Source organism: Folsomia candida, unplaced genomic scaffold (assembly GCF_002217175.1).
Source record: "Folsomia candida strain VU population unplaced genomic scaffold, ASM221717v1 Fcan01_Sc028, whole genome shotgun sequence".
Taxonomy (NCBI): Eukaryota; Metazoa; Arthropoda; class Collembola; order Entomobryomorpha; family Isotomidae; genus Folsomia; species Folsomia candida.
Window position 1 is genome coordinate 1,195,241 of NW_019091220.1, and position 26,967 is coordinate 1,222,207.

Here is a 26,967-nt window from a genome sequence, read left to right on the forward strand (position 1 = left end):
CATTGCGAATAAAATAGTGACCTTTGGCTTTACATTTTCAGTATCAAGCCACCGCCCAAGGATGGAATGACAAAGAGCAACCCATCCAAGCGACATCGCGAACGGTTAAATGCCGAGGTGACATACATAGATTTATTCAATAATTAGTAAATATAATAATTAGTAATATAATAATTTTTTTAAATTTTAGCTTGACAATTTGGCATCTCTTTTGCCATTCGAACAAAACATTTTGAGCAAATTGGACCGTCTGAGTATGTATTTTAAATACTTGTGACTTCTTATTTTTAGACTATTTTTTGTACCTAATTTACATTTTCTCACATTCTAGGCATCCTCCGACTAGCGGTTTCCTACCTCCGGACGAAATCATACTTTCAAGGTAAGCGATCTTTACGTAATTGATTATTTGGCACAATATCGACCAACTAATATTGATTTATTATTATGCATGATGATGATTATTATGTACGACAATGGCAGTGATGATGATGATCATGTGAAAATTATTATATTGTGGATGCAGAAAGAGAGACTTAAATTCATCAGAGACAAGCTTAATGAGAGCTCTGAACAATTTCTGTGTATATAAATTGTGGCTGTGAGGGCATAGCCTTCTGTACAAGGACAAATTACTTCCGACGACCGGTTTGTTTCTGTTTCTCCCTTTTTGGTAATTGACTCGAAAACAGATGTTTACTAGTCGACATTTTAATTGATTATCTCTGCTGTGGCCTTACCTCATCTCTCTCTTGTCGGTATATCATTCAGCCTGATGGGAAGAAGAAGAAGGGGATGGAATAAAAGGGCCTTAAGGGGTATTCTGACACCTGTGATTGCACCATCTTTCATCCTCCTCTCTCTCAAAATTAAACTAAAAGTGTTAATTGAAGATTTCTATTCTAATTTCTAATTTCTAATTAAAGGTGTCAGATCTGACAAATTTGACGCAATTATTTTTTCCAAGAATTCTCTTTCATGCTAATGATCTGATTTTATTAGTATTAAGGGGGAAACCTTGCCCTATTTATTTCTTACTTGGTGTCGATAACGAAATCCATCCACCCACCCTCGAACTCCTGGTGACTCTCGAACAAGGCAGACTTTTACAATACAAACAATTTTGTGAAAGGTTTGACAAGACAAATATTTATAAACTTGCGTCGGTATGGGTTCACCGTTCTTAAGGACCGCCTGCCAGGGCTCTCTCAAATTTACTCATTAGGCACACTTTATACCGACCAGTCGACACAAAGGGAACCACGGTAGCACACACAATAGCAGCCCCACACCACTAAAAGAAAATCAAATACTTGTTGGTTTTGATTTTTTGACACGAGATTAATTTGGTCGGTTTACTTGCTTAGATTGGAAATAGCGAGATCAATATTAAGGGACCTCACCTCGTAACAGCAGCAACTTTCTCCTCTCCAGACCGGATTTAATAAACATAAAATGCCCAAAATTTTGATTTAATTTAGTCATCCACCTCTGCATACGCCCCACAGGATTGACACAATAAAGCCAGGTTTTGACTTGACAGGAGAAGTTGTTTGTTTGTTGGAGGAGAACGATACAGGTGAAAGTGACTCTGACTTTATACTCATTCAATTTATTGGTATGGATTAGAATGGAAGGAGATTTATTATTTTTGAAAGGATTTTTGTGTCGGGGTGTAAAATAAAATCTACACCTGAAAAAAACACCATGTTAGTTGAACAGGCGAAGCAAAAGTACATAAATGCTAATTCAGGTAAAGCGAGTGTAATGTGCTCCGTTCCCATGATTCATCATCCTGTCAACGTGTCACGTCTTCATTTCTCCCATTACTTATTTCCACCTCGGACACAAAACCAGACCAAAATCCCATTTTCTCATGATGATGACGAGTTTATCATCAAAAGTATATGAAAATTCATAACATCCGGATTTTCGGGGAAATTCACCCTTCATCAATAAGTAGTTACAGATATTTAGCTAACTCTTGTTTCAACGTGTGAGTGACCCCCCTCTGCACCAAAATTCCTCTCACAAGTTATCAAACTAAATTCCAAACTTTCTCGAGAGAAAGGTATCTCAAACGTTCGATTTCACTTTCATTTCATTCCGTCCACCACCACTTTTACTCGGTGTGTTTCCAAAGGTCTGCTGATCCATGGTGGTATGATACCCGCGATCGGTGTGTGGTGTGCTGTCCCTGCACCGAATAACGAATTACCTTCATGAATAACTAATCGAACATGAAGAATTAATGGCAAAATGTTGAGTAAATGTTCCCTCTTCTCTACCCTAATATTATTACACTCCCTCCAGTCCTATCACCCACCATCACTATCTACCGCACTGCACAATAATGGACAGACTAGCTACAAATAAAACAAACAAATGGAAAATACACCGAATAATGAAGATGAAGTGAATTGTGACTTGTCGAAATGTGTAGAGCCAGCCAAAAACCACTTCGGTCGGGTAGCGGCAACGGCGGTAGTAGTGGTGCAATGTCCAAACCCAGTAAAAGTGATATATTGACCAGCCCACGGAAAATTCGCTGTTCTTGTTTGTTGATTACATTAAAGGGAAACAAACGAGGAGAATTCCTCTGAATTGAATAATGGCACAGCGTATTTCCAGCCCGTCTATTATTATGGGAACAACAAGCAACATTCGTTCGAGCGACCAACCACATTTATCGAAATTGGTTAGTCTGTTATAAGGTGGGCGAGTTATTTCAATGTAGATGCTACTCCTGCTGGTACAGTTAGCTAATCACTAATTCTGGTAATATCACCGGTGAGAGTTGAACTGCTTTTGGGTTGGACATTTCATTTCGACAGACAAAAATTGGTGGGGACATTCATCGCTGTTTTGGACTGAATTAAACAAAAATACCTTCTAAGAACAAGTAATTTTCCACAATGCAGATGATAGATAACTGAATGTTTCTGTACAATTTTACTCTTCTTTTACTCCCACCCAACCCACCCACCCACCAACCACTCGGCTAATTGATGAAAGAACATTACATCATGAACCCCACTACCAAACCAACCTCTCGGACTTCATTAAGTTGTCGTTGACGTTGATGATGATCTAGAAACCGCAGCGTAGAGTAAGACCTTTCCTTACTGAGGGAAGGCCCATCTATCTCTCTCTCTCTACCCATCCGGCTACATACTTTGGAAAAATTTCATCAAGTAATTAGTTCTGACGTTTAATCGTCTGATAACATAATTTCATCATCAACTCCACTTCGCATCATCGTTTCGGTGCATAATGGGATTAGCTGTGCTCCTCTTCTTCTTTCCATCCCATTGTATTTTCTTGCTTTGTGTCCCGGTCGGTGGTGGTGCACTTTGTTACCCAATGGCAAAAGAATAGATAGATCGTGGTGTGGATATATAGCTCATCTTTGCTCTTCCTCACTTAGTGTAATGGGCACGGTGGGTCATGGATAATGCGAGATAATATGGGATTCATAGCTACATATTCGTATTTATTTTACCTTCTGCCCTCAGCAGACTACATACGCTACACAAGCTATCTCACCGTTCCGTCCATCCATCCATCCATTAGGTGAACTTTTCTGTTCTGAGGGAAAAAATTGGGCCATAAAACTTGGTCCGGAGAAAATTATTTTTGTACAAAAAATGCCATATTTCTCTGACGTCGACCTCACCTTACCGCATCCATAAGGAGGTTTGCTTACATCGTTGTAGTAATAATGGTGATATTTGGAGGGATGTGATGTTAGTGAGTGAGTGAGTTTTTCGAGTATTTTTGTGCTTTTGACGCATTTAGACGTGGTGGTGCAATATGTATGAGGGGTAATGTCAATAATAATAATAATATTGTTGGTAAGATGCATTTTGTGTAGTAAAGAGTCATCACCTCGTGCCAGGTATGTCAGAATGTGTTCCTCTAATAACGCAACATTATGTGATTTACATGTACATAGTTAATGCGCTTCTTGGCTGGGGAAGAATGTAAAGTACTTACATACTCGTCGACTATTAAATGCATGCGTCATACATATGGACAAACTCCCATGAAAAATCTGGCAAATTGGATTTTCCCTACACTTCTTTTTTTTAGGTAGATACATTTTGAGTATGAAAGCATTTGCCATTTAATCAGGAGACAATTGCGATTGCTCTGAAATACATACATATAAAATGATTTAATAGTGGAAACATTAGGTATGGATTAGGAAATGATTGGTCGTTATTTAATCTCCCGACAGCAGGTCAGTTTAGCTGAGTAAACCGAAATCGGTTTCATTGGGAAGTAAGATTTGAGTCAATATTGTCCCTGGGTTGTCAACTGGAACGACGGTTGTTCTTCCGTCCGTCGCTTGTCGGTCAGGGCTAAACCTTTGTTTTGCTTTCATTGTTACTCGCAGAATCCAGAATCATGACAAAGTGTATAAGTGGTGGTGAACAGCGTTGCGTCGAGGCATTTATTTTTCGAGGTCTACTTTTAGCTAGACAGACAACTAACATTACATTATTATAGCGGAAGCTGCACGTTCATAATGACGGAGGCAGAGCGTTTATGTACAACGATATTTACAATTTACTCTCCATCCACACCACACCACACCATGTCCGTTATGAGGATTGACTTGACGATTCATGATAATGATTATTATATAGTTGCCAGTGGTTGGTTGGTGTGGTGCTCAGACTTTGGAGAAGGACTAAGCACTTCCGGTCGTCGTTGTCATCTCGTCGTAGTTTTTCTACGTTTTTCCAGTCAGAAAATGTCACAAGTAACCAAGTATAAAAGCTGATTTGGAATTTTTCTATCCAGAAATACATGAACCCAACCACCCCGTTTTATTCTGAGTGAGTTAATAATAACACGAATTGATTTCCAGTTGACATTTAAGGGAAACTATTCCATTTTAAATTTAGCATAATATATATGGGCGTCTCCCAAATTAGTCCTGGAATTGAAAACACCTAGATATGTATCGAATAGTTGAATTTCTTTTCAATACAAAAAACTTTGAATGCTTGCTTTTTAAAAATCCTCTCCTTTTCCTTCCAATACAAATTCCTCAACTATAGTCATTCATCATTATTTGTTACTAACCACCGCCTACAGCAGATACATACAGCTACCATTCCAACTACAAAAGCGGTATCCAAGTCTATTAATTCTATTCAGGGCAGGGCTGCTGGGATATAAATTGTTCAGCTTCTCCCGTAAAGAATAGCCCCCACCAACCATTCTGATGGAATCACACAATGCGATAATGGGTCAGACAGCAGCAGCAGCATACGTGTGCATACAACGGTGCATTATTATAGTCTCGCAGTCCTATTACTTTCTCTTCATCTATCCATCGGCATTTTCTCCCTTTCACAAGAAGAAGGGAAACCATATCCAAAATTTAACGAGGCGCGAGGGTGAAAGTACATTCGTCCTCCTATAACCGAACCTCGAGAGGAAGAAGGAAGAGTGTACACGACGGAGAAGGAAATGTCAGTGGATGGATGAAAGTCGTTTATGCGCAAGAAGGGGAAAGTTTTCTTTCACTTCAGTGAACCCAACCTGCCTTGTGCGTATGTAATCGGCTTCCAGGTTTCGTTTGGGGCGGTGAAACCGTGGAGACTTTCTTGGCAGAAAAGTTGAAAGTACTTTCTTCCTTCGGACAATGAACGGAAAAGAAGAGTCCAATTCTTCGGTATGGAGGATAGAATTATGGGAAATTTTGTACTGATCTTTTTTTAAATAATTTGGTGCATTCAAAACTTGGTTATTGTATGTGCTAATTTTAATTTTGAAGCAGTAAACAAAATCTGTAACGCAATTGTGTAATGGAAAATTAAAAACCTTTGACATTTCCAACATACTTTTTTCCATACACAAAACAATAATTCAGTTTTATTGACATAAAATTGAATTTAAAAGGTTGAAACAACGTTGTATCTTGTCCAGAAAATGTTCACCTATGTAATCTTCAATTAAAATACACATATTTGAGTAAGTGTAATAGAATGGCAAATTTCAATAAACATGTCTTGCGTAACATATTTTCAGTTGTCCAATTGCCCACCCAGAAAATACGAATACATCTGTTTCATGCAATATCGCCTAAAGCATGCATACGAATAAGGGAAATGTCGATGGATGGATGAAAGTCACTTATGCGCAAGAAGGAGAAAGTTTTCTTTCACTTGCTCCACGAATAAACCAAACCTACATGTTACAGTATCTTGGTGTAGGCGCAATTAAAGTGCTTTCTCTTAAGAACAAACGGAAAAGGAATCTATGGAGAATTAAGTGATTTTATTCCTTTAATAGTAATGATTAGTTATTTGTTTTATAGCATTTTTTCACAAAAATATCTTGAACAATTCACAATTGTGAGATTGGCTGGACAGAAAATATTAATTAGCAAACAAACTTAAATTTCGAGAGACTTCAAGAGTCACGATGTTTTATATTATGTTTATCTTGATCGATTTTCTATTAAGACAAGAATATAAGGAGAGGTGATATAATTATTTTATTTGGACTATATATGTAAATATACAAAAATTATACTCACGGAATGTAATCTTTGTTAGTTATTGTTAACGCTAAGTGCATGAAAGTCGAGAGCAAGCTGTTTCATGACTTTCTCATCGTCCTCAATCTATTTTACAACATCCTCATCCTCACGATTAACTTGGTCTGACTTGAATATTCGATGAAGATCTGTCTCTCGAATTTTCTCCTTGATGAAGGCCAGAGAGGCTCTATGTTTTGACCATACGTTCAGGAGACCGTCGTAGGTCTCTTTCATCACTAAATTTGAATTATAGAAATTTTAAAATGCGTAAAACTTCAAATGCATAATTTTTAACCTTTTCTTTTTACCTTTGTCAAATCCACAACGTTTGAATGCTATTATGGTTTCATTGAGTTTATCATATGCATTTTCATGAATTTCAAGTTTTTCTTCAATATTTCCTATAAATATGTTAAATAATGTTAATAATTTTGTTTCTGTAAGAAAGTATGAACATTTACACATATAAAATACCTTCAATATTCTGCATGATGAAGAATCTGTTCGATCTAGACTCAGGCAATGCCTAACAGCAATTATTTATTTTACTTTATCTTACAATTAAGAGCAATAACTTCTAGCTTAAAATCACAAAACTTTTACTACAAGTTCGTAAATTCATAAATGAGAAAAGGCAAGCTCGCATCCGAATAGGTGGGTTTTATTATCGGATAGAATTTGCATAAATATTGGTATTTCCGTCTCCCCATCTTGTTTAGTCAACATATTTCTTAACAGATAGTGTATATAAGTTACCAGTTCGATTTTAATGAATGAGAAATAGACACGACTGACAGAATGGTATTTTATATTTAATAATTTTAATCGACTTACCAATTTGAATTGTATGCACATCTTTAAGCTCAAGGATGCAATGTATTTTTAATACGAAACAATATGCACAAACGTGAGTGGAGTAACTAACTGAATGTTGAACTTTCTGTTCAGGTCAACGAAGGGTCTCGTTTTATTTTTAGTTTAAATATTTTTGGAACTAATACAAACACTCTAAAATGACCTGAAATACCAGTGTGCATACAATTATATAGTGTTAAATTCTATGCAGTCAACCCTTTTTTATGCATATATAATTTTCATGCCTCATAGTGTAAATAAAAATGGTTGCAGACTATTTTTAGAAACGCTGGTCAAAGACATCCTCCTATATCTGTATCTAACAATAAGTGTACAAACGTATATAATTCAAATGCGCATGGCTTGTCTAACATCCTTTGAATTGTTCCTCCGACAAAATACAACTGAAACCCTAGAAGATCCTTCCTTAATATACTAACCTAACATACAGTTTCGCATTTTACGTGCATACACATACGTAACCTACCCGTCAATTCTCATTCTTAACTTTTTACAATGATTGTGATTGCACTGCATTTTGCATCAATAACTGCATCACTCACTCACTTATACTTTCGCCTTTTTCCACAACAGCACACGAAAGAGTGTCATGTCACGCGAAGGTGAACGTAATGTAAGGCGAAGCGTTATTATTATGAACGCAACGTGTGTGTGTGTGTGTGTGTAACGCAATGAGTTCAAGTTTTACTTTTGCCCACCCAACTACATAAACTCCACAAATGCGTGTGTACGGCTAACTAACTATTAAAAATCCCTGCCTCCATATGTATGTGCATACAGAGAGGAGTCTTTAGCTGAGCTTACATCATCCGAAATTATCATCCTTGACCATCCGTTACACTATTTTGCCCCCCGATTTTTTTGTCATACTTAAAAATTCCAAACCAACCCACACATAAAATGAATGAAAGCAAGTGTACATCAACCCAAATGGATTTCACTTCCGCTTACTTAATACGAGTATAAAGGGGAGAGAAAGCAATATCGTGAAAGTAAAAGTTTCCCATAAAAAACATCATCCCAGATGATTTTGGAATGCAGCAGCAACTCGTTTCCTTGCACTAAAAAAGGATAAAGGTTTTTAAAAATCATCCTCCATTCACCCACAACAACGAACCAGCCCGGTATATCATTTCAATATGGTAAGAGCTCATTACCAAGAAAGGCACGGGCTTGTAAAATAGTAGTCGGGGTACACATGTAGCTCGTACTTTCGAAAGCAGCAGCAGCAGAAAACTGCTTGGAGTAGTAGAATGGACATGTCGTGACTAAAACGCATTAAGAAAATGCTGTGTTATCTGCAACAGTAGCTTTATAATACTCGTTCAATATCTACGACGGACGGATAAAGAACTTTACTTTGGTGAAATAAAGCTCTCGCTCCGTTGGGTTTGCTTACTTTTCGTTATGAGATTGCTTCTGCTCGTCGTCGTCGTCGTCGTCCCCACCAAAACCTTATTTCACTTAAGCTAGTTACTTTGCTTCTCTGAACGAACGGCATTATATTCGCTTACTTGAACTTGTAGTGGTTAGTTGTATATATACTTATGTACGTGGCGTTGTATGTATAATTCTAGCCAGAAACGATACAGCACCGAAAAACCAGATTTTCAGAATATACTTACCCAAAGGAAAGGTAAAAAGAGAGGAAAGAGTTGGGCATAAATTTATCAAGGGGGGACATTACATTAGTTGCGGATTCGAATCTGATGTAAGCAAATATGGAGAAATTGCTAGGATTTGGGGCAGAAAACAAGTCTAAAAATCTTAATTGGATTTGCATAACTGTCTCAATCACACTTTTAAAATTTGCAGTTCTGTTCAGCCATGTTTTCTTCCAAGCTATAATAGCCGATTGCATAAACACCGTGAAAAAACACCTTCTATAATATTTATGTAATAGTCTCCATCTGACCAATCCAATCCAACGGTCGAGTGGTTAAGCAAATTACGCCAACATTAATTTTCTTGCACACAGTTATTAGCCTTGATTTATGGGCATCATCATGGACCAATGAGAATAAGGAAGAAGTGAAGGAAGATGATGGAAATCTTCTGCTTAAGACTGCGGCAACCTGTGTACCTGTATTACTACAAAGTCTCCTACTTTGGGTCAAGGAAGGACACTTTATTCAACCCTCTAAAAATGGGTTCAATAATAATAACTTTTTTTATCATCATCATCCGATCCTCGCCTTTTCGTATAACAATCTTGGAGTGGAATAATAAATAATTGGTGGACGGACGACTATCGTTAAACCATTTTAATAATAACTGTAATCAGCTCAAGGAAGACCTTAAGGTCAGATTTGAAATCGGGGATTGGTTAGTCGTTCCATCAAGATATTTTTGTGGGTCGAACGTACATACATACAAATACTTTGTTGTAGTTGGAATTCAAGATCAAGATCACATACATAACCAGCGAACCCTTCTGGTATTGAGATCGTTGTTGTTGGAGAGAGAATTCGTATGTATGCAATTGCTTGCTTTGTTGTTACTGGTCTGGTCCGAATCTCCATTTAATTCTACTTAATGATACGTGTGCTGCAGAGATAGATTCTTGTCTGGTGGAATTAAAGCGGTCGTATGGCGCCTTAGCAGCGATCGACAACATTGCTGCACTTTGTGTTACGTATAAATGCATACACTCATTTTCCAGGGTGCCTGCCTCGCCCTGAGCAAATTATTATCCTCGCTTTACGCCATCATCCTTTAAAAAATTAGTGGAAATCATTATATTAGGTCCGCCTTAATTCTGCTGGGGCAAAACCAATTGGAAATCAAAGTAGATGTCAGACTTTAAGAAAAAAATATGTGTGTAAATCGTTCACACATTAAGGTTTGAGATTCAATTTATTATCATCTTCGTTAAGTGTGTGACGAATTCAATTTTTTTTTGTACTTTTTATTATTTGGAATTTATCGATTTTTACTTTAAATTCTTTTCCACAAAGATTTTTTTTCTCCTGTGCTGGTTAACCAACCCTTTAATTGTTTTCCAGCAGAGTAGTTTGTATGCAAATGCGTGCCATATTTCTTAATGCCGTTTAATTTCGCCATGAAGTTGGTTTACTTGCGGGGTAGAAAATTCCTAGTTCGCCGTCTCTCTAACCAAACAATTTAAAGCACATTAATCTTGCAAACATTATTACTCACCAAGTGAGCTTGTCGACGACGAGGACGACGACGAGCAGAGAGCTTGTGTTAAATCAAGCTCAGCAAGTTGGGTGATTTAGACATAATTTCGATATGAAAACGCTTAATGTTCTCTAAATTCATGCCTTGGATAGTTTTCGCTTGTATACTCGCTGGCATAATAATTTGATACTTTGCTTCATTCAAGTCTGATCAATACTTACCCCCGTTGTTGCCTTTATGTTCTTTTCTCATTAGACTGGCAGAGAAATGTAATCAGCTCAACGACGGTGGTGGTGGTTTAACTCTTTGGTAAGTTTTGCTGCTTATGCTCACTTTCCCTCACAATTTCGTAAGTGGAACCACCGACTGAACCTGACCTGACCACACCGCCGTAGGTACATATGTACATGCACATATTTATTCTTCGTATAGCTCGAAACAAACGAGTCCGTCAACTTGAGGGAGGTGAGTGCAAAAACAAGAGCTCGTAGCTCCAAAGGGTTATTTTCTTGTCAATCGGACTCATATCATTATACGAATGGTGGACAGGTAGGCATTTATATGTTGGGGTTTCAATCTGGTCGGTATATGTATAAAGCATACCTATCTTCGCATCAAACTATCACGTACATAGATCCAAAGTAAAGTGCGAAAATCCGTAAACCCATAAAGTTTGATTGTACAGTCCGAGATTAAACGATTTTACTCTGACCAAATGGAATATCAGAGTCAGGCAGCAGAAGCAATATTCTGGGAAGGAAAGGGTAGAGGAAATCGGGACACAAAAAATTGAGCGAATGACTGACTGCAGATATCATTATGATGGATCAGAGGAGTCAATTTTGAATCGTGTATACGTACTCTTTTTCCATATACCACCAACAAATTGACTGACTGACCCAGGCCTGACCTCCCCACTCAATTCTGCGAGATTACCATCGTCTAAAACGTGGCACCTTTTGATTTTGATTTCTCTCTCTCTCTCCTAACACTGTAATTATCCTTGCTGCCAGAGCCAAAACTGGTAAGTAAGCAAGGTCCAAATCCACCTCGGTCTCGCCGTCTTGGTCAGGTTCGGGTGAGAGTTTTGGGAGAAATAAAATTGATTTTCTGTTACTTAGTAAAACTACTACCATTCGTATGTATGTACGTAGCTTATGTTTCTATTTTATTCTCATCTAAGCACTACCACATGATTTATTTGCTCCTACGATTACTTGAGGTTGTCAAAAGGCAGTAAATTTTAGCATCGCAAAACTGCTACATGGTTCCACACTTATTCCTCAAATTTGCAGAGACTTGAGCCATAAAATCTTGGAATGGGTATAACACCATGCATGATATAAAATGAGCTACGGAAAAGAAGAATTAGAAATAGCTGACAAAAATAATAGACTCATTAAACTCTGCAGTTAGTTATTTGCTTCGAAATCCTCACACCTACCAATTTCCTAAACTTTTTCAAGCTACTACACAGAAATTTGTACGTATGCACATATTTGTTGGTCCGAATCTGGGAGTACTTTATTGAGTTGTTTGGTGTTTAAAATGTGTTTAAAAAGGGGATGATGATTCTTTTCCCTGTTGTATTATTTCTCCGAGTCGTCGTAATGGGAGTTTTAAACGAGTCGTAAAAGTCACTTGTTCAAAAAAACGCTATCTTTGCCATTTTATTTCCTTCTGTCTCCCTTTCGACCAGTCAGCCTTACTTACTGCACTTTGCTGCCTTTAGTAACTTCCTCATCGTCATTATTATCTGACGAGAGGTGCAGATAACAACTTATGTATGTATGCTATACCAAAATAAGGATAAAATCCAAGGCTGCAAGTATTTCGCAAAAACTATCCAGAAAGAAAACCTATGATTTTGCTGTACAAGATATTCAGATATTTAAACTCTGCAAAAACAAGTATTCCCTCCTGTCTACGTAAATTGGCACTTTTGAAAATTAAAATTTAATAAGTCGTTAATGGTTTAATTGGCGAATGACGAAGCTAGCTGCATTTCATATGAGGCTTCTTGTCCAACAAAGTGGTGTGTCTAACGATCCGGTTTTTTGACGTATTCAACCTTCTCCTCATTATTGCGATGCGATGCAGTATAACAAGCACACAATTCCGCAGCATCCGGTTTGCATCGTTGCATTGGAAAACGATAAAAATTTTCCGCAAAACTCTGCCTGCATAACGATTCCACAGAATTCCACGTAAGGCTGTAATTAGTTTTATTTATCAACAATAACTTTACAACCGTCGGCAGTGTCGGCGGCACTTAACCGGCACATATGTATGTACATACATACCTTGTAACAAGCATATAAACCTAGAAGCTCTTAGATATTTGATAATTTGATGTCTCGACTGATGTCCAGCAGTGTCTCGCCCTTGAAACAAATTGTTTAATGAAATGGTTTCATTCAGCTTTTAAAAAAATCTGGGCCTAAGTTTTGGCAGGTCAGAGAAGGCGCTGGAGGAGACTTCAACCTGTCAAAAGATCTGTCCAGATTTCGTCACAAACTAGTAGCACAGACACGATTTTGACTTATTTGAACAATTGCTTAATCCACAAAAATTCCAAAAGTTTTGATAACTGATTAAAAGAGTTGTTTTGAATTCCGTTTCCCTTTAAGAACTTGGGGAAAAAAACTTTGGGAATGCTTTCTTAATAAATAATAAAATATCCGAATTTTACAGCCGTGTATTGAATGTCATGTTCTGTCAACAAGGTTGTCATCATCATCGTCTTCGAGATAAGGGGACCCTTTATTATTCAGTGTTCCAATTTCCACGCTCGAATGTGATTAGATTATTTGTTCATAAAAAGCTGAATTATTGAACAACACACATAACTATACTACACACGAGGTTGGATTGGATTTAAACCTTCAGAAGCTTCTCTTATTCCAAATGGGCTTCATCAGTGTTTCATATCTGTAAACATGAGCCACATTTTCGTCATGTCAGTCTTTTACCTGCGTCGTCTCGTTTTTCTTTCACCCTTGTCAAAGCCTGGCTGGACGCAGTTGTCAACCCCAATTAAAAATTGGTACGATGGACATGAAATGTGTCCAGGGATGAAATTGTAGACGGATTTTAAACTTTGGAAATATTTTTGGTACATAAAAAACACACGTTGAAAGGTGTTTGTTTATTAATAAAACATCATCAAAGGATCAACAAGGTGCGTAATCAAAATTCAAGATTTGCATAACATCTTCCATTAAATACATTTTATAATTGAATACATTTACTTACATCCATACATTGAATACATTTTATAATTGTTACATAATTTAAACTTTAGTGTTATTAAATTACTAAAAAACAAGGCATACAATTCATATCACCAGAAAAATAGGAAGTATTTCCTTAACTATTCCATAACAAGCAATAATTCACCACTTTTATGAAAACCTGATGAGAGCCGACATCAAAATTGCTATCAGACAAGTGTAGAGGATAAAATTAAAATCCCACAGATGGTAATTACACCTCTAAAATTTCATACCACTGCAGAAAATAATTACTCATCAAGGTTATCTAAATAATGGTACTACACAGATACTCCATAGCCAAGTACTTATTTAAGTGGTGCGTACAGTACGTACGTAGCACTTTTATTTACGTACGTACAGCTCTCTCACCATAATTCTTCTCCATCGTTAGTTTTGTTAAAGTTAAGCACTTCGCACCTCATACAATCATTATTAAAATGGTTTTGATTCACGGTGCAGAACTTGAGAAGGATAAGTTTGCTGCTGTTGATCAATTGTCCGTCCCATTATTCAGACAACAATGATTACTTACCATTTCAATATTCTTATTGTTATTAAATAATGTAATAACTCTACCTAAGGAAAGCTATCTCCCTCTTTTCCACCTTTAATAAATAGCATAAATACATGTACATATGCATAATCCTCAATGTTTAATAATAAGAGGGGATCCAGTTTTCAATGGAGACTGTATAGCAGAAGTCGTCGGTTTGGTTATAACAACAACAACTTCTCTCGTAACGTAACTAAAGAGGAATAATTACTATTTGTAAACGTGTAATTATATTTCATTCTCCACCGTTTTTTACCATTCTCCACAAATCCAAGAAGAAGAAACTGGTGCATATTCATGTATCGTTTATCATTACATACAATCACAGGAGTTTGGCTTCTTCTGCTTCTTCGAATGGCAAAAGTCGAGGAAATAATTTATGCGGAAAGTGCTTATTAAGAAAAAAATAACGTATGTATGTACAATGTGGAGCAGTGAAATAATTGGTAAAAAAAAATAAAACTTTATCTGGTACAGATTTAATAATTGGGGGAAAATGAGATACTGAAATCTTGCTCAAATCTTATACTTACTTATTAAAACATTTACAAGAAGAATGTATGAATGAACGAGTGTCATTGGCTCTCGGAAACTTGGTGTGTTTGCATCTTTATTAAATTCAAATTATTTGAAACTTGTGGTACATACATGATTACAAGGATTCGTCTGTAACTGCGAGACATGGGGCAGGATCAAGGTGTATTTATCCTTATTCACTTATTTACGATGACTTCAATGGGCACATCTATTACCATCTTGACATTTTAACCCAGGGAAGATCTCTGCTTTACGAGGCTCTGTTTATTTATGTGAAAGAATTACTTTGCTCGAAAAGATGAAGATGTGTCCATTACTACAGGACTGCTTTTGCTTGCACTTTTACCACCACCACCAAAGTTTAATGTGCCTTGATTCTTCGTTATTGGCTCTCGCTGAGTCTCTGGAAGGCTGGATTCTATCCAATCTTGCTTTTTGTGTGATCTTTTAAAGCGCAACTCAGATTGAGCAACTCGAGATCCATAAAATAATTCCTGCACCTTATTTTCCTGTACGTAAAGCATTTAGTTGCATATGTATGTCCTCTCCCACCCTCGAAAATGTGTGGAGGTGGATAAGTTCATTAGAGAAATGAATGGGAACGGGCTTAATTAAAACTTAAATACAAATCGTTAACTCGGTTTAATGATCATCTTCCCATCACATACTTACCATTATTTGAGTGAGTTACTAAAAAAACGAGGCGTACGAAGGGTACGATATTTTTAGGGCGATATGATAATTATACTCGCCATCATTAAAATTTTAATTACTCGCGAATTCGCAATGCATTAATATACGCGCTGCCTTTTGTTCAAATAGTAATTTTGTGATGATGTGATAATTGGCTAGGTCTTGCTGGGTAGTTGGCAAATATGTATTATTAGATGTCTTATTATTCTGTATCATTAATTTTCTCTAATCGCGGAAGAGTATATAAACGTCTGCAGTCTGAGATTTGTTATTTAAACCACAGATTTTATGTTTCTGTTCTTATCATTAATCAAATAAAGGTCTTCGACCGACCACAGGTCTGCTTAATGTTTAACAAGTTTTAACAATGAGCAATTTAAGATGCTGGGAGAGAAAATTGGAAATTATCATCATCAATACCAACAAACAACAGATACAAAAGGATGTTGTTTTCAAAGTGTGAAAAACATTATGTTTCTCACAGTTTAAACCTTTACAAAAAAATCTCTACCTGTGTCCAACTCGTGATTGATTGATTTCACTTAAACATTTTCTCTATGAATTGGGATGTGGGTGGTGGGAGGGAACGTAGCTCATAAACAAGAAGGTTTAACCGTTCGTTTAAAAAAAATGCCAAAATTCCTATACTGTAAAATCCTGCTAAAATTTTGGCAAATCAACTCTTCCTAATTAATTATTAATTATTGTAATTCAAACAAAAACTGTGCCTTTGATGCTGCAATTAATTAATTTTTTCGCTGCACAAAAAAAAATCCCAATTCCGCCTGCGAATAAATTCCACCTTTCATCCATTAGTATTAGACGATACCCAAACCCCGACATGAAATCAAATTCGCTGCTTCATTTGTTTTTCTCTCTTCATAAGTGACTTGCACGATACGAACGGAAATTATTATTAGCGTCTCGCTTAAAATGGTAAGCATTACGTGGCATGCTAAAGCCTGTTGCTTTCTTTTTCTATGCTGGAGGAATAACATATTATTGACTCCTTCTTGGGCCCGATTTTGTATTTTGAGCGTAAGTACGCGACCACCAATTCTGCAAGTATTTGTCACGTGAGATGATTTACTTTGCGTGTTCGTGTTGTTAGAGAACCTATGCACGCGGATAGAGTGCATTGCATTTGTAACTCAAATAAGTTAACAGTCAATTTTGTCAGTGACCTGTTACGCCGCGTGTTATGTCATGCCACTCTCCTATCTTAAGGAATTTCATGTTCATTCATAATCTATAAACCTAACTCAACAATTGCATCTTCAATTTATAGTCGAAATGCGTGACATGTTGCAAAATACCGCAATATTCTTGCTATTATGGGGGAATAGGAAATACGTAAATATAGCAACACCAACCAACAGCTCGGACCAGATTATTTCTTCATTAATCAAGAATATTGAACTGACGGTCTCGGTTGCGTGACACGGTCGTAAATATTTGTTTGAATCGTCATTGTCATTGACCATAGGGGGTTCCATTTTAAGGAGAAAAAAGTGAGACGTGTGTATACTTAACTCTCAAACGAAACGCCTTATTAGCTCGCGTACATACTTTGTCACCAACGAGAGAAATGCCCATTTATCTATTTATTCAGTTACAGTTTCTTAATTGAATTTTAGAATTTAAAAATGCAATCGTAAAACCCAATCCATAAAAATTGCCTGTATGGAATTGGAGTTAATTAAGCCACAAAAATGGGCTAAGGAAGAAATTCGTAATGAAATGAAGGTTGCATTACTTATTACTCGTGGTAGCATACGTTCATACGCTTTTCGAACTTTTAGGAGATTTGGACGGTGAAGATTTATTACCTCGAACGCCGAGTACAATCACATTAACCGGATGACATCTAACTATTCACCCATAAATAAATTCTCTCTCTCTTCCCTGGTAATGCTGGACTTATAGATAATTAAAAATTATACCGGCTCCTCCGTTACTTGCCAGGTTGGAAAAACAACACAATGTTAAGTTAATGAATGGAAGGTTATACGTATTTTTCCACATTTATCCAGCATCACATTGCACACACACCGGCCAAGATTCATTACTATCCGTTGTACATGCAGAACGCAGTTAAACCGTGAAACGTGTACATATTTATTCCGCATCCAGTGAAGTAAAACTCTAATTGATCCAGATCATTTCATTTACTTTGGATCCTTTTATATTCTTGCGGGCATTAGCGAATGTAATTACCTTGTTGGAGTCACTTTAGAAGATAAATTCATTATTTTCAGACTTACGCCTTCCATACCAACCCTTCCCTCTCACATCACGTACATTCACATATACCTTTAGTTTCGACATTATTATTGAGAAATCCACCCCAGCAGTGGTGGCAGTGGCACATGTCAAATCGTTTCGTGGGGGAGATGAATGATACATTTTTATTGCTCAACCAATATCAACTTCTTTTCTCTCCAGCATGTTCAAGAAATGCTTCAAAATATGTTTGCATTGTCTTGAATTTTAGGGTAAAAAATTACATAAATTCTTTAAAATTAGAACCGGATTTGTACGTATTGCACACTTTAAAAGAATAAGTTTATCTTGTCGTGGTGCCACCACAGCGGGACGAGTAAGTGCCCCATGAGCGTTGCATTTCATTTTATTTCGCCGTCAGCACACCCCACGCTGCACTGCAATGATACATACACCTCGCCCCATTTTTCTTCCACTACGACTCCTTGTCAGTTATCAACCGTGTAGTATAAGCTACCTTACATTGTTCCCTGTATCCGTTAATTACTGGTTAATGTTCTCCCCATTAGAGGAGTCGTCGGTGGGTGGTGGGGTTTGCTTGCTTTGGTGAGCACACGTGCGATACGGTATTGTGCGTCTGGATGTGTAGGAGATCCTTCCAGATAAAATTTATTGCTCATCGATTTCAGGGTGTGGATGGAGGAGAAAGAAATAATAAAACTTTCGTTGGGCGCAATATGTATGCACCGGAGTGTGTTTAAATAAGGGATGCATTGTTTTTCTGGTATGATCAAAAGGTACCTGCTTAATATGTAGGTATCTATATGGATTACGTGCAGCAATCACTAATATTTACACTGAATTGGACTCAATGCAGTGTTTGCCAATCTAAAAGAGAAAGGGTTGAACTTGATGAAAGAAAGTACAAGAGAGGAAAAATTTCTGTTTATTTTTTTACACGATTCGTGCCTTCCTCGATCAAAGTAAAGAGTAAAAGTTTTCTAATTACACTTTCTTTCTTTGTTCTGCAGTGTCCACGGCCCGTGAGAAGGATGATGGGACGGACTACAACGGGAGGAGAGGAGAATTAATCGCGTACGATCATACACCTCTCGACGGTGAATACTTCCTTCAGGTGTGTACTTCTTACCTACCTATTTAATTACCTTCGAGAGAGACGAGAGAAAGAAACTCAACTAAATTCTCTCTCAGGGTAAAGTTGAGACAAAAACAAATTATTTTCGTTACAAAAGATGTTATTATTTATTTGAATTATTTTGTTTTTCGTGCCAAAAACATACCATGCCTGACATCAAAAACTAACAATGCGATGGTGTGAAGTGTAACCCTCCGATTTGGCTTAAATTTTAAAATTAGGTGGTCCAAGCCAATACAACTAACGTTTCTTCAGGCAGTTTGTGCGATGGTGAGAGTTACTCAAAATATTTGAGGTCAAAGTTCAAAAAACGGGCGACTTTTTCAGGCGGAGTGAGAAAACTCCACTTCCAGTCTCTTCCCTTCGCTTTGATTTTCACTCCGAAAAATAATTCATTTCAACAATTTTAAATTTAATTTTTTTTGTAGAAAAATATTAATTATTCATTGTACATGTGACCATATGATTATTTTCATAAAAGTCCACAAAACAATACGATAAACTGCACCAGCTGAATTTGATGAATGTGGGATTGCCACAATTCAGGTCGCAACTAATATTTTTTTCTCTAAAACAAACGTCGTTTACATTTTTAAACTCGGGCTTTTCGTCATCACCCCATAATCCGCTCGAGTACGAACAATATCGAATCATTGGAACAAACACAGGAGCACTTAAAATACAAATTAATTGGAATAACCAACGCGTTCGAAATGGAAAGCAAGTTACGTTTTTCCATGTTTATTTGCCGTTGGCGAATTTATAAATTAACTTTATGTAAATTTGTACTAGAAATAAGTAAAAATCGCACTTATTTAATTATGAATTAAATTATGTAGAATGCGTATTAATTGCTTTTTAAGCTGTAGTTAATAATTTTTATTTTTTATTATTTTGCATCAAAGCCTGTGCTTGTGCATGAAGGCGTATGCGTGAGCGAGACACCTGCAAATCAAAGCGAGGGGAAGAGACTGGAAGTGGAGTTTTCTCACTCCGCCTGAAAAAAGTCGGCCGTTTTTTGAACTTTGACCTCAAATATTTTGAGTAACTCTCACCATCGCACAAACTGCCTGAAGAAACGTTAGTTGTATTGGCTTGGACCACCTAATTTTAAAATTTAAGCCAAATCGGAGGGTTACACTTCACACCATCGCATTGTAAGTAATTTTCCACCAGCAACATTGTCATCATCACCGCATCAGAGAACAAGCCCAGGCGGAGACCAGACCACCAGGAGTACTTAGAGAGTAGATTGGAGTGGTGGATGGATACTAGACTTTTGTCCCCGCAATTAAATTAGGCGAATGTAATTTTTCAATTAAACTTTGAGGTCCTTGTGCTCCACCGGGGAGCAGTAGCTCGCATGTCCATGCGCGATTAAGAGGATCAACTTATTAGGAGGTAGCAGAATAAAATAAAATAAACAGGTCGGCTCCAATTCCCTGGGTAAATAAGTGTGTATACAAAATTAGAGAATTATTGTCCCAGGTTGGTTCCCTCATTTGTTGGGAGATCACAATATGTGCTGCCTCACATCTTGTCAACGAGATCGAGAGTAGTTTACACAATTGTTGTTTATTAGAGAGGGACAAGTTACGAATAATCTGATAAGTGGATCATGGGGAACCCTTATCACATAAATATTTAGTTGAGATGAAAGTAAGAGTTCACATAATTCTTTTACATTTCCCACCCCAAGATTTCATCATTTATTCTTTCGAAAGGTCAACCTGTACAAATTTCGCCAACAGAAATGTGATGACGGATGCGAAAATCACTAATGAAATGAAATGTACGAAGAATAAAATAAAAAACTTTTCTCATCTTTTTATTTTCACTCCAACTTTCTTCTCCAATTTCTTTCATCACGTTGGTGGATTGGATTGCACAGAGGAGAAAAAAAGCGAGTAGTAGAAGTTGGTTAGAAAAGTAGCGGAATATCGCGTGACTGCTTGACTTGACCAGGAATTAGATTGGTCCAAGTGAATTAGTTGGATGGTTTTATTCGAGATTACTTAACCACCACCACCACTCTTGGCAAAGTAAAGTGAAAATGCAATATATAACTAAATTCTTCTAGAGCTACATCATATAAAACAATTTTCTCTGGGGGAAAGTGCGACAATCATAATAATAAAAATCTTATCTGCCTGTCCAACATTTTCAGAAATTCCAATTCCAAATCTATCCAATAAAATAAAATCAGTATTTATGATTTTCCGTTATTACGTGACGTTGATTAGTGGACCTTGCACACTAACTCTCGGGCTCATATATACCCACCAAATAATGGAAACGAGAAGAAGAACTTGACCTTAATAGCCATCGCACATTACTTTTAGTTTCAGCTCACATTCTGCTTTAAAAGTTGGTTCTTTCTTCCATCCATATACTTATTTTTTGGGGGTTATTTATAAGGGCGAGTAGTATTATGAGTATCAAGATCAGCAACGGCAGCAGCCGCGAGATGAATAATGGTTTGCTTGGCAGTTATAAATTTCGCTCGATAAATCAGGTGTCATGCGGAGGGCCTTTTTTTGTGCATATATTCCCCTCTCGTCGTATCTCAGTTTCTCGGCTGCTGCCTCCTTAAAAACATTGCTGGCTTATTATTACCACGAAAAAGAAGAAATGAAAATGCACCACAATTTCCAAGATTTTTACACTTTACATACAATTCAATATTCCAGTACGGATATACATATTCGAGCAATTTGTTCTTCTTTTTCAACTTTGTGAAGAAATGTTGGTGAAATTAGTACAAAAAATCCTCTTGGTTAAACACATCCCACAAAGTAATGTACATGCACTTACAGTTTCCTTATTGCTGATGTCCTGTTATTACTTTATGATGATTACTTGTGAGGAAAGGAGAAGAAATGCATTGCATTGATGACGACGAAGGTAAAGTATTTTACTTTGTGGGCGGAATAAAAGTTATACTACAGAATTTATATGGGTTGAGGAATACAAAAACACTGAGGTCATTACAGAATTATTCTTCGGCATGACCGAGTTAAATCATTAAAATATTTATCTCTGGATTTTTTTTTCTGTCTCATTTTCCCTGAAAAATTTCCCTTTCATTATAAAAAAATCTCAATTTCATTTCAACAAAATGCAGATTTTTTTTCCTGGAAAAATTTCCCCATGTGTCATGTCACTGAATAAATAAAGCGCACACATATTTCAACCCCGCTCACACAATTCACACTCCACGCGTACGTACGTATGTAAAGTCCAGTTTATAAAATTTGTACTCGAGTCAAAAATGCCCCAGCGGGGGGAAGCCTTCTTTTTCCGTAAGGTGAAGATTCTCTCCTCGACGTTGATACCCAGTGCTGACAAAATTATGAGTATTTTCTGAATTTAAACGTCTGCTCAGCTTTATCACAACATTTCACCTGCTGAGGAGTTATGATCGGGCAGTTTATTTTATAAGTTCATCATCGCATTTTCTAGGATACAGGTCTGGCTGGACTGGATGGAAATTAGTGAATATAACGCGGTGGTCAATTCTCCTATTGGATGATTGTAATAATAATAATATTGCTGCGTCGTCTCATAGTTTGTATTATTTTTTGTCTCGTCGTGGTGATGAGTTAGATGATGATGAGAATAAGACAAAACATTGGTCTTAACTCTTGACCCCGACGCAGCGTGGATTTGAGCTGCTGCTCATTCATTGTCAAGATGTAAATATCAATATCATTCCATTTTATGGGGGTGAGGATTGAAAGGGAGATGTGTTTTTGAGAAAATTATGTTCTCGCTTTGTTATCCAATTGACATTTACATATTTATTTCAACCAGTGTTCTCTTGTGTTAGCGCAGCGTGACAAATTCGAGTATTGACTTTTTTAAGTAACTTTTTATGGGTAAATTGTAAATTCCAGGCCCTCAACGGATTCCTTTTAATCTTGACGTGTGATGGGGAAGTGTAAGTTGAATATTGAATGATGCATACATATCAATCAGACAATGATAACGTAAAATTATTAATTCCAGGTTTTTTGCGACGCATAGTATTGAAAGTTATCTGGGATTTCATCAAGTACGTTTTTTTGCAGAAGTGCATACATACCTAAATTTGTGATTGTTTAAATAATTCTTAATTTTTTCCTAGTCGGATATCGTTCACCAAAGTGTATACGAGCTAGTCCATTCCGAAGATAGGGAAGAACTGCAGCGACAATTAATGTGGAATGCATTTTGGTATGCTATTCACGGTTCAATACTTAGTTTCCAGCCAAAGTTTGCACCATTTTGTTGACATGATTGACAGTCTAATTTTTCATTCTTCCAGTCCTCAAGAACTTTCGGGCATTCCTTTACAAGAAATTATCCACACTTCGGACCACTGTCACTTCCTCGAGAGATCTTTCACCGTCCGATTCAGATGTTTGCTGGATAACACTTCAGGATTCTTGGTGAGTTTTTTTTTTACTCTCCATACTCTCCATACTTTCACCCATTTCCGCACAAGAAAGTCAGTCCATTTTCCTCCCATAAAGTTTTGATCGAGATTAAAGACTCATATTTAATGTGGACAAAGGGAATTTCAGTCCCGAGCTGGAACTCTGGCTGCCAAATTTTCCGAGTTGGACAGAGAAACGGAATATTATTAACAGATAGAAAGTCCGATAATGTGGCTCATTTGCATTTACAACTGCAGAGGTACATACATACTGACTGAGGTCGACTCTTTGATTTGATTTGAGGCAGTTTATTCCTTCCTTGGAACAACAGCAAAAGGTCGATCAATGGGCACACAAGTCGTTTCCTTTCTTGTCCAAAAGTTACTTACTTACTTTTCCTTCGTATTTATTATAGCACCCAGATTTTGATTTGACGTTTCATTTGTATTCTTATTGAGTTCCGTCTAATAAGTCGAGCAATTCTCGTAAATTCTCCGGTCACCGGTGTGTAATAATAACATATGAGGGGACCTAACACTACCACCTTGGCCAGCATGTCATTAGTTCCTTGTATGTATTTCATCTACACGAGTAATAAGCAATTTGGCAGGAGCAGTAATCTTGGGAAAACTTGTTCCGTATTCTTAACTTTTATCATCGGCAACCGAATTTCATACGGTTTTGGTTACTCACTCGTGGGCATGAGATTTGCATAAAAGCTCAACAGTCATTTTAATTGCTGTAATTTCTCTGGCATTTAATCAAATCTATACTACACCTTGATTTTGCTGTATTTATTATATAATAATACAATAACCTTGCAGGAGTCGTTTTCTAACCCTCCCTACAAATATGTTACCCTCACCGCATACGCAAATCCGCTAAGGGCTAAATGCCCGGGTATGCAATATGTAGGAGGTATTGTACATATTATCACACAAATTCATCTCTTTCTCTCGCTTAAGTTCACTGAAAATTTCGCATAGCCATCAGCACCAGATTATTTAACTGGTGTGAATTTCAAAGGAAAAGTAGCCGTCTCCAAAAGCAGAATGTGTACTTAGAATCGACCCACCAAACTCTTTATCTAATCATCCATCGTCCTCGTCGCAGTCGTTGTTGTTGTTTTACTCCCGACTTTTACGAGTCCAGGGCGAAAATAGGGTGAGGCGAAATATGTATCAGAGTCAGTCAGTTATTAGAAGTCCTTTGACGTACGCAGCGAACTATATGGAATGATGGGAAAATATGAGAGAAGGGAAAGTGCTGCCTGCCTGCCTGCCTGGTGGATGGTTATCATCAGATGAGAAAATGAGGGAGGGTAACACACCTGGAAAAAGTGGTAATAATTCCACTACGAGGGAGCTGAGCTGCACACGTCGCAGTGAAGTAAAGTACTGAACCGAATCGGATTTTGACTCAATACCGGAAGAGAGTAGAGAACCACGCGCAGACTGACATCGGCAGACTTCACCTTCAATCAAGAAGCAGTTTTTGGCCTGGGGTTCATTATTTCGCAGTGTGTGTTTGTGTATAGGAAGGAAATGTGTGTCTTGTCTTATCCAAGTTGAATGAAATTAACAAACGCACTGCACAAAAAGGACAAGAATCATGACAATTGTGTAGAAGTTGTAGTCTGGCATATAAACTATATATGTATGTCCTGCTTATCTATCTACTTATCTATCCCTATACTGCCAGGTACAATTTGGGCAATAATTTTCTCGGAAAGAATTGGATGAATAAATTTTCTCTGAGTGAAAGTGAAGCAATATTCTTCAGTAATCCACTCTCTCACCCGTCCCTACATAATACCCACCCATTCTTCCAAGAATTACACAACATGGTAGCAGCCCAGTGGTGGTGGGCGATAAGTAAAAGAAAGTCGAGTCAGATTCAGCATTTGGACAAAATCCTTGTCTACAAAGTAATATATCAGACAGAGAGAGAAGGACTATCCGTCTTGTTGCGTGATTCGGATTTTGCATCCGAGAGAGAGAGAACCTTATTGTTAGATAAAAGCACCACCACCACCACTGGACCAGACTGGACTTGGACTTTCATTTCATTTTATGCATTATGTTATTGGCTAGCAGCCCCAGTTTAAGACAGAGTACACAGTATCAAGAATTATGGTGGAGAAAGTCCCCAGAAATTTACAAGATCCACAACAACAGTCGTGATTAAGGGAGAGATATATTTGCTTTATTTCTTTAGAAATGCTGTCGCATTGCTGGTGAAAATAATAATAATGCTACAAAGAGAGAAAGAAAGAAAGAGAGGAAATAATAATGCAAATTTGTAGAATAATTGAAAACGGAGAGAGAGAAAGCAAATAACAATATTTCATAAGAAATTGTTATCATGATGTCGCATTAATCTTGTTGCAGACTGTATACAAAAACCTCTTTTGTATTTTCTCAAAATTTCATTAATTCTCGCTTTGTTGAGTGGCAGCGTAAGATTTTGCGTTTTTTTATGCATAAATAAAATGAATACAAGACTTGAACTGTTCAAGTTGAACGAATGGAGGCAAAATGAGACACATAAAATCCTGTCAACTTTACAACTGATTTCCTAATCATCCCCTCAAAATTAACAGAGATTGGACATCCGCGGCCGCATAAAAGTCCTGCACGGTCAAAACCGGAAGTCGGAAGACCCACCCCTCGCCCTCTTCGCCCTGTGCACCCCCTTTGGTCCCCCCTCACTCCTGGAACTTCCTTCCGTAAGGCTTTTCCTCTCTTAAAATAAGACTTACCAAGTCACTAAAAAGTATTTCGCTAACAGAGTAACTCTCCTGATTCACAACAGAAAGAGCTAATGTTTAAATCGAAACATAAATTGGACCTCAGTCTGGTCAGCATGGACCAGAGGTATGTAATCCAACTGCGGCTCCTTCTCCTACCTCCAAATTCCTTAAATTTTTACCTCTGTTCATTAAATCACAGGGGGAAAATGTTGTTTGCCTACTCTGATACGGAATTCACCACCATGGGAGGCTACGAGGTAACTCAAACAACAATGCATGGATAATTGGATAACAACTAATAATTCTAATTCCACTGAAATCTATATAGCTTGTCCACTTTGAGGACCTTTCCTACGTCGCATCCGCTCACCAAGAGTGTAAGTGCCTGCAAAAAAAATTAGCAAAACCAACAATGTGACAAAATTTTCTTACAAATATTTTCAATTTCAGTACTGAAAACTGGTGCAAGTGGGTTAATCGCGTATCGAATGCAAACCAAAGATGGTCAGTGGCAATGGCTACAAACGTCGTCTCGTCTCGTGTACAAGAATTCCAAGCCTGACTTCATCATAAGCACTCATCGACCTTTAATGTGAGTTTGAGAAATTCAGTAAAGTTTCCTATCTAATCTGTACAATTCATTATTTATTATTGACATCGTTGTCCGAATATTGGCAATTAGTGGATAAGATGCTCAGACCACCAGCATGCACCATTACGCATTACATAGTAGTAGGCGACATTTGAAATACAATATTTTACAAAATGAGTTCAAACTCCATGA

At 37.3% G+C, this 26,967-nt stretch overlaps 2 protein-coding genes across 5 annotated transcripts in view; one reads left to right on the forward strand and one right to left on the reverse strand.

The window, feature by feature from the left end:
- The window catches only part of LOC110859876 (aryl hydrocarbon receptor protein 1), a 38,313-nt gene that overhangs the window by 7,436 nt on the left and 3,910 nt on the right, over positions 1–26,967 (forward strand). For 3 of the 4 annotated variants that reach the window (XM_035859842.1, XM_035859841.1, XM_035859843.1), the window contains exons 2-14: positions 42–117; positions 191–254; positions 332–382; positions 18,889–18,992; positions 22,910–22,953; positions 23,022–23,067; positions 23,140–23,228; positions 23,320–23,443; positions 26,034–26,159; positions 26,222–26,307; positions 26,383–26,440; positions 26,512–26,560; positions 26,634–26,775. In XM_035859842.1, coding sequence (XP_035715735.1) covers positions 42–117; positions 191–254; positions 332–382; positions 18,889–18,992; positions 22,910–22,953; positions 23,022–23,067; positions 23,140–23,228; positions 23,320–23,443; positions 26,034–26,159; positions 26,222–26,307; positions 26,383–26,440; positions 26,512–26,560; positions 26,634–26,775 — 1,059 coding nt within the window. The remainder of the gene's footprint in view (positions 1–41; positions 118–190; positions 255–331; positions 383–18,888; positions 18,993–22,909; positions 22,954–23,021; positions 23,068–23,139; positions 23,229–23,319; positions 23,444–26,033; positions 26,160–26,221; positions 26,308–26,382; positions 26,441–26,511; positions 26,561–26,633; positions 26,776–26,967) is intronic. The other variant, XM_022108899.2, reaches the window with a different exon arrangement.
- LOC118438929 lies at positions 6,284–7,551 on the reverse strand. Its single transcript, XM_035859847.1, has 5 exons — positions 7,394–7,551; positions 7,034–7,085; positions 6,868–6,960; positions 6,557–6,795; positions 6,284–6,474 (listed from the first exon to the last, which is right to left on the reverse strand). Exons 1-4 carry the CDS (start codon positions 7,412–7,414, stop codon positions 6,644–6,646), a joined length of 318 nt encoding a protein of 105 aa, XP_035715740.1. The 5' UTR covers positions 7,415–7,551; the 3' UTR covers positions 6,284–6,474; positions 6,557–6,643.